General features: G+C 36.0%; 1 protein-coding gene across 1 annotated transcript; it reads right to left on the bottom strand.

Annotated features, from left to right (window-relative positions):
• Nucleotides 1-1507: 1507 nt before the first annotated feature.
• On the bottom strand, nucleotides 1508-5193 carry LOC107779492 (anthocyanidin 3-O-glucosyltransferase 5-like). Its single transcript, XM_075256779.1, has 3 exons — nucleotides 3928-5193; nucleotides 2243-3152; nucleotides 1508-2169 (listed from the first exon to the last, which is right to left on the bottom strand). The coding sequence occupies exons 1-3, from the start codon at nucleotides 4198-4200 to the stop codon at nucleotides 1781-1783; spliced, it is 1572 nt and encodes a 523-aa protein (XP_075112880.1). The 5' UTR covers nucleotides 4201-5193; the 3' UTR covers nucleotides 1508-1780.
• Nucleotides 5194-8387: the final 3194 nt, after the last annotated feature.

Here is an 8387-nt window from a genome sequence, read left to right as displayed (position 1 = left end):
GAATTATGCATGACACACACATTTTTTGTATTTTGTTTTAATAAAGTAATAATGGGCAAAATTGTAAATAACCAACAAAGTGCCATGTAAAAATCCAAAATTTGTACAGCAGGGCCAATTATCATTATTTCTTATTTCTTTTGGAGCGATTGTCGTGCGAAACAAAAATCACGTGCTCACAATTTCTACTCAATTATATACAACTACAATATCATACAACTTAAATATAATTTTTATACAATGTTGTTCAACTTTCATACAATAGTTAAATAAATAAATAAAAAATATATAAACATCAAAATACAATTTTTCTACAATATTTCTATAATTTTTCTACAATTTCGTAAATATAATGTATATAATGTCGTCTTCTTCTTCTTCTTCTTCTTCGAGTTTCTATCTGAAATTCAGCCAAAACCAAGTCTAATCTTTAACAAAACCCCTCAAAATGGAGATATAAACTCCAAACCATATTCCCAATTGTTTGCAACAACACCCAATCCAAACAAAATAATGATTTTTGAAAACCCAAATTCGAATTCAAAACTTCAAAGCTTTTTAATGGCTGTCAATGGTGGAATTGCTGCTCTCTTTTCCTTTGCTTTACATTACTGAAATTAGGGATTGAGAGATAGAAAGAGACGTAGAGAGAATTCCCAATTCTTTGCAACAATATCCAATTCAAACCAATAATATTTTTTGAAAACCCAAATTCGAATTCAAAGCTTCAAAGCTTTTTAATGGTTGTCAATGGTGGAATTGCTACTCTCTTATGCAAGATACGTGGGAGAGGGGCGTGGGATGTGGAGAGAGAAAGGTGGGGAGTGGAAGTGGGTGGAAGATACGTTAGTGATTTTAGGACACTAATTATTATCATTAATTCCTTAAAATGTACATAAATGGTAATTGGGTATATAAAATGTAATTATAGTAAAACTTGAATAGGGAGGGTAATATAGTTTCATATAGTGTATAGGAATATAAAAATTCCTTTATAATAAGAGGTGGCTCAACGATGTTATATGACCTTTTTCAAGGGAATATTTTTGAAATAGCTATATATTTAATTATATAAATAAGTTGAATAATCATGATGCATATAGAACAAGAGTTGTTACTTGGCCAATTTTTCTTTCTTCACCCTCCATATTTGGCAATACCTTTGGCCTTACGTTGACAAACACTATAAATTCAACGTTACGTTCCGGAAATGTCTAGGCCAGAGAACTAGTTAGACAAACTTAGTAACTCTATCATATACATCCACATGAGGTGATATGTATAAATTAGCTATAATTGAATCTTCCTTGTTTTTATACCAAAAGCAAACAGTATCCATAAATTCACCAAACTTTAAGCTGGTGCTTAGATGAGAACGTACTGATCCAAACAAAAGATTGTACAAAACAAAACAAAAGGAAAGAGATCGATCATATTCCTCTGAGTTTATTATCTACAACTCATACTTTACAAATATATAGCATCAGTGTAAAATTTAAAGCAAGCATGCATTATACAACCTTAAATTTACAAAAATAAAGTAAAATAAAAAATTACATTATAAAGCTTTCTAGGAGATATATATTAGAGCGTATTTAATCAACGGGTAGACAGACAGACTATAGCAAACGAGCAATTTTGAATTCCCACAAATCAGTTTATTCTTCCTGCGAACTATAGATGAGCCAATCGTATTTATTTATTTATTTATTTGGAGAGTAATAAATTGAAAGAAAAAAAGAAAAAAAGTAGTTACTTAGCTAGCTTCAGAATTGGGACTTTAAGAAACTAGTTTGTTTTCAATGTCTTTAAGGACCTTGCACATTGAATTGTATGAAGATCCTCCTTTTCTTAAAGCATTCTCAGCGCTTATTAAAAGTTGTTTAGCCTTATTTCTTATTCCTTTCCCTTCTGGATACTGCATTATTGTTCTCACCATTTTCTCTATCTCTTCCCTTCCCACCACTTTCTTTGTCGGCAAAAACTCCGGCCGAACTGCCACCCTGAGTTCCTTCGTCAACATGGTGGCATTAAGTCTTTGCTCAGCGTAGAGTTGCCAGGCTATCATGGGAATGCCATTTGTTAAGCTCTCTATTGTCGAATTCCATCCACAATGAGACAAAAATCCTTTGTCTCGTGTACGTGTCAAAAAGCCCTCAGGCAAGTAATCTAGTGTCCCATCACAAGGTTATTTCTACTTGTTGTGCCCACGTTTGAACCACCAATCCTTTGTCTCGTGTACGTGTCAAAAATCCACCTACTGCCGAGTGACTTAATATTTCTACTTGTTGTGCCCACGTTTGAACCACCAATCCTTTGTCTCGTGTACGTGTCAAAAAGCCCTCAGGCAAGTAATCTAGTGTCCCATCACAAGGTAAGTGTTGCGCTGGACATAAGGAGCATGATGACTTGACATTATCCTCTTCTTTTTCCGACTTATCAACGGCAGTCTGTTCAGGATTTTGTCCTGAATTAAAAAAGCTTCCGTCGGCCCCACCATCACACGGTGGACGCACCACCCAAACAAACCTCTGCTGGCTTAATTTCAAACCCCAAGCCAACTCAATCATCTGCTTAGAAGATAGAGTTCCACCACTTCCAAATGATACATACAAAACTGACTCTGAAGGTTGCTTATCAAGCCATTTCAAAATCCAATTTTCCATATTTTTATCCTCAACATTTCTCCTCAAAGGCCCTATAGGGTAAATTTGTACTTTAACAACACTTTTCAACCTTTCATTTTCTGTAAGCCCTTTCAAAGTGTCACACTCAGCTTCTTCCCATGTATTAATTAAAATTCCATCAGATAAAGTGTACTCAATTCCTAGCCTAACGTGCTCATTGTATTGCTCATCATTCCGGTCCAGCATTGCATCAACAACATCATCCGGTCTAACCGGTTTACAGCCAGGAATCATCAAGATATTTCCATGGTCAACATATTGACCCTCTATTTCTTTATCAAGAACCTTGGCACTGTAAATTGCCAAGGCAGTGAACCATGCATTAGTTGGAACAAATACGTACTTTGGCATGTTAAATTCTCTGGAAACCAACGTCATGACTTCTGTTGAGAGAAGGTCCACGATGAGAGCGTCTGGCTTAATCGTTGATATGGCGATTCGGATTTCAGGTAAAGCCTGACGTACCTGTTAGAAAATTTTGCTTATTAGGAGAGAAGTGGAAGATAGGATGATTCTTTTTCACAACTTCGCTAACAGAATTTCTAGAAATATATAGGTGGGTAATTGTTATTGGTGATCTAAATCATCTCTGTCCCAAATTATGTAAGTCAAACTTCTTAATTCTGACCGTAAATTCGAATATAGAATTTTTAAATTTTTTGAAATAAAATTTATATATTTAAAAATAACACAATAAGAAGTATTATAAGTCACACTAGTTAACAATTCTAAATATCTAAAAAGTATATAAAATAATCACGGTCAAAGGAAAACTCAATTGACTCTCGAAATCCGAAACCGGCCACATAAACTAAGACGAATAAAGTATATCTAGCCCATACACGTAATTTTATTTAATTTTTTATCCTCCTTTTACTAGTACACGAACAAAGTCATACACTAATATATGAATCTCCTAGACCAATACTTAGAGGGTTTTTGGATTGGCTTTTAAGCTGGTCAAATCAGCTTTTAAACTTTTTTTAATTTTTTTTCAAGTATTTGACAAAGTTAAAAAGTGCTTAAAATAAGTTTAAAATCGCTTAAAACAAGGCAAAAGCAATAAGCTGGGTAACCCCAATTATTTATTACTTTTTGGCTTAAAAATTATTTCTGCTGAAAATTAAAGCTACCTTTTTTAAGCCAATCCAAACGGGCTCTTAATATTTTCGGCCATGAACAAATTAAATTAATAAAAAACGAATAAAGTTTTGTTAACATTTCAACGTATAGTACATACCATCACGCAAATTTGTGTCACCACCTTTGCGTCGGTATCAATTAGGTTGGAGATGTCCACTGGAGGAATTTGGACAACGTCTATAAGTTTTCTTGGGACATTGAAGGTCTTAAGAAGTTGTGTATCGGGAGGTGAATTCTTGCTTGTGATAATAATGATAGTAGCTTTGATATTGTGAAAGACAGCGAGTCGATTGCCTAAAACAAGAACTGGGATTAAGTGCCCTTTTCCTGGGCTAGCTACAATGCCTACATGAAGTTGAGGGCTGCCCATGGTGTCCTTATATTATACTAACTCTCCTTGCACACACTAACATGTACAAGTAATTAAACCACACTATCAAAATGAAAATGAGTGTTTAATTTATATAGAGAGCATTGCTAATATATAGGGCTAGCTAGTATATTCTTATTTCATTTTTTTTTTGAGATGATCGGTGATGAATCGTGGCATGCTGTAGGAGAACTAAAAAGCGTAAGATTTCCCAATATAGTATGAGCACAGTGCAATATATTAGATTAGCATGAAATGTGTGGCATGGGGTTTTACACTTACTCGACCGTCTACAAAACTAACGTGGCTTCTTTTCAATCAACTTCATGTTATCATACCATGAACTTCTTAGGCGTCAAAAACCACTATCCAGAAGTCACAAAGGAGAGGATGGATCATTTGAGATCAGAAAGGGAAAGAGATAAAAGAAAGAAATTTAATGAAAATAAGACGTGAAGAATCGCTTGTATTGTCTAGTACAGGTGAAATCTATCACACAATTGGCTGTCAGTTCTTTAACTTTAAAATTAAATATTCTATAAAATTTTTTATATTGTCGATATATACAAGCTACTCTTTTCTCTGTCGTGCCCTTAATTTTCATGGAGAATAACCATCCTTCCTATTAAAACGAGGCTTTTCATTTTCGAAATAAGAAACATAATTCAGAAACATGGAAAAATGTACTTCTCTGAAATAAATAGCACTAGAGGATGAGCTACATTTTCTTGAGAGTTTTACGGTTCCATAAGAATTTTCTCATTTGAGTGAATTGATGATTTTATTATACTAGAAATTAAAATCATGCATGGAACAGAAAGAGCCTTGCACTGGATTTATAAGCTTTGAAACTAAAAGAGGCTAGGCCCAGCATTCATGGTCCAGCTGTACTGTCACAACTCACGAGTCCACTAATGTTAGTAACTTCACCTTAACTGGCCTGTACTTGAAATTCAACGAGTTCAAATGAAATAGTTTATTTTTTTCTATTTTCTCAACCTCAAGAAATGATCAAGTTTTGTAAAAATTTTATAAAATTATATAGTAAAAGTTGCAATCTCAATAATCGGCATGCAATACCAAAATACTCTCAAACTGTGTAGTTGTTTGGAAATTATGTCTATAGGTTTAAAGTGGTGCCTTGCATCTGAAACTGCTTGTACGTTTGAATTTAAAGTCACATAGAAAGTATGTCTAGCTTAATATGACTTTAATTTTATCTCAATTCTGAAACTGCTTATTCACAATACTGAATCTGCTTGCGTTCCTTCGTGTCTAAGTGTGGAGACTAACTTGAGCCTTTAACTACCTTTATATGAAGTCCTACTTGTTTTGTATGTCACTTTAGTTTTATCATTTTGAGCATCCTAAGTAAAGTCTAGAACCACCCAAATAGAGGTCCAATGTCTCCTGGATCATAGGCGTGGGACGAGTAGTGTACGCCTAGGGTACGAGTTAGAATTGAACTAGAGCGCATTTAGGTAAACAACTTTAACATAGTAATCGGGTAATATGAGATGATAGTCTGTGCCCGATGAATAATATGAGTAACTACCTACCTCAAGGGAGTTGCGAAGTATTATTTATGTTGCACGTGGTGATCCATTAGGCTAAAAAACTTACGACCCCCTCCTTTTCTTCTTTATACATTTAGTCATCCTATATAGACCGTTATAGTTATATCCTTGTAATCCTTATTTCTCATTGTGTTATAATAGAATTCTCTAACCCTTACTCTCTTGTTTGTCTTGCCTAATTATAATTCACATAGTCTTAAGTTCTACCGAGACCCACAGTTGTGGAGCTCGAAGAGTGCCTAACACCTTCTCTTTGAGGTAATTTGAGCCCTTACCCCATCTTTGGCGGTGTTGACTAGTCAAACAGAGTTATCCTAAATAGGTACCCTAATGCACCTTAAAAATTATTAGGTGGCGACTCTTCCTCTTTTAACACTTTATATCCCATCTAAAAGAGTTGCACAATGTTGAAACCTGCTTTCGCGAGAAAACGGGGCGCGATAGCATGGCGACTCTGCTGGGAATTTTATACTTAAGCTCTTACCATAATGAACGTGGCTTATGTGGATTATTATGACATGCACATCCTTTCCCTTTTCCACCTTTATTTATTTTAATTTGTTTTTAACATGCACATTCCTTTCCCGTTCACCTTTATTTGTGTAAATCCGTCATGACATGCATATCTCTTCCATGTTCACCATTATTTGCTGTGATTTCTCTTTATGTTGTTTAAAGACTACTATATCATGCCTCTCCCATACTTCCTTACTTGCTTTATTACATTCTCACATATATTCCACGAACTAACTTCTTCCTCTGTCTTTCTTTTTATGTTTTTTCATGTTTTACCTTATTACTGTATTTACTGCTTTTACATATTTATCATGCAAATAATTGGCAACGTATTATTATCTCTGCATAAAGCATGCTCTACATCATACTCCTCTCGTGCCAGTTATCAACACATCGGCACTTGATGAGTGTCTGCGCTCTTTCGAAATTACCCTTTTTAAATAAAAAAGGCTTATTTGCGGTAGACTAGTCGATTAGCGGTGCCGTCGACGGTCTCGTGCCTTTCCCTCTCAAGTTGTCCACTTAATAGTACCAGTCTAGACCATTCTAGAAACCTTACTCCAACATCAAATGTACATGCATCATGTTAAACCTAATATGGGTTATGATGTTGTTAACTTAACAGCCCGCTAAGATAAGCCTTGTCCAAAGTCCGATTTCTATAATCCTAAGGGACACTACCATGTTACGTGCATTACTTGGAGAAAATATGCCAATATATTGATCATTATTGTGTAAATGGTCGAATCTGGAGGGTGAAAAGGCTAATTTTATTTGTTTGCAGAAAATGAAGCACGAAGTCCCCCAGGTTCGGCATGGTCCAAAACATCCCACCTCTGTTATTTGATTGGTGGAAAAACCTCGCGCCTTACAACAAGAATCATGTGAGAAGGGTCCTTGGAAAGTTGTTGTCTTTGCTAGACATCTGACCAAATAGGGCATTGATCGAGCCCGCTACCATGTTTTGGGATGAGAAAAGGACCGTCTTTCGCTTTGGTGACATAGAAATGACTCCTCTCCTAGAATAAATAAGAGGCTTCACTAAGTTGCCGTGGGATAGTCCAGGGTTATTAGTGCCGGATAATCGCACCCCTCGCGGTTTTCTGAAAATGGTAGGTTTCAAGAAAAATGATGAATTTCTTTGTTTGAAGAAATCATACATCCCATTTGAATTCCTTTATGAGCGTTATGGGCAAAGTAAGTCATATCGCCTTCATCATGATGAACTCGCCATTACCTCCTTGGGTTGGACGCACCGTCGAGTTTACCTCGTTTGGTTCTTGTGGTTATTGATATTTCAATGAAAGGGGAAATGATCCATACTCGTCTAGCCATAGTCCCCATGATCTTAGCTGAAATGTACCGTGCTCTAAATGGGTGCAAGCAAGGATTCGGGCACTTTGAAGGTTGTAATCTGTTATTACAAGTCTGGTTATTACAACATATTCATAGGGGAGAATATCTCCAAGAGCTTCTATGACAGCCGTTGAATGACTACATAACTTACCATCACCCAAATATAATGACATTCATCCCAGATAGGTTTGCACAACCTGTAAATGCTGTAAGTTGGGTGCATTTCTTCAGCAATTTGACAGACGAGCAGGTATAATGGATGTTTGAATGGTTCTTAGTAGTGAGTTCATCATCAGGTCGAGAGAGACTTCTTACCTGGTACTAATCGGGTTAAGGGGATCTACCCTTATGCTCCTATAAGGGTAATGAGACAAGCGGGAAAAATAAGTTATACCTCGGGTTTCCAACATGGTCCAGTACAAAGCAGATTTTAAAGGGGACGCCATTCCATTCAAGTTCGAGGCACATCATATGTGGAACCAGAAGGTCATTGTGGAAAAAAAATATTGAGCCAGACAGGTATCATGCCGGTCATGTATATTACTACCTATCATGGCTGGTGGACGATATAGCAGGAGACGTCAAGCCAGGAATTAATCTGTAAAATAGGATCATAGATGATACTACTGAAGCACAGATCAAGTATGGGAGGTTACGCAAAAAGGTCTTCGAGTCTGAAGCTAGGCATCTGGAACAACACAAAGTGGATATCGAAGCAATCAACGAATGGAGGGAAAT

Source organism: Nicotiana tabacum, chromosome 7, assembly GCF_000715075.1.
Source record: "Nicotiana tabacum cultivar K326 chromosome 7, ASM71507v2, whole genome shotgun sequence".
Lineage (NCBI taxonomy): Eukaryota > Viridiplantae > Streptophyta > Magnoliopsida > Solanales > Solanaceae > Nicotiana > Nicotiana tabacum.
The sequence above is the reverse complement of the archived record's forward strand: the minus strand, read 5'-3'. Positions and strand labels throughout refer to the sequence as shown.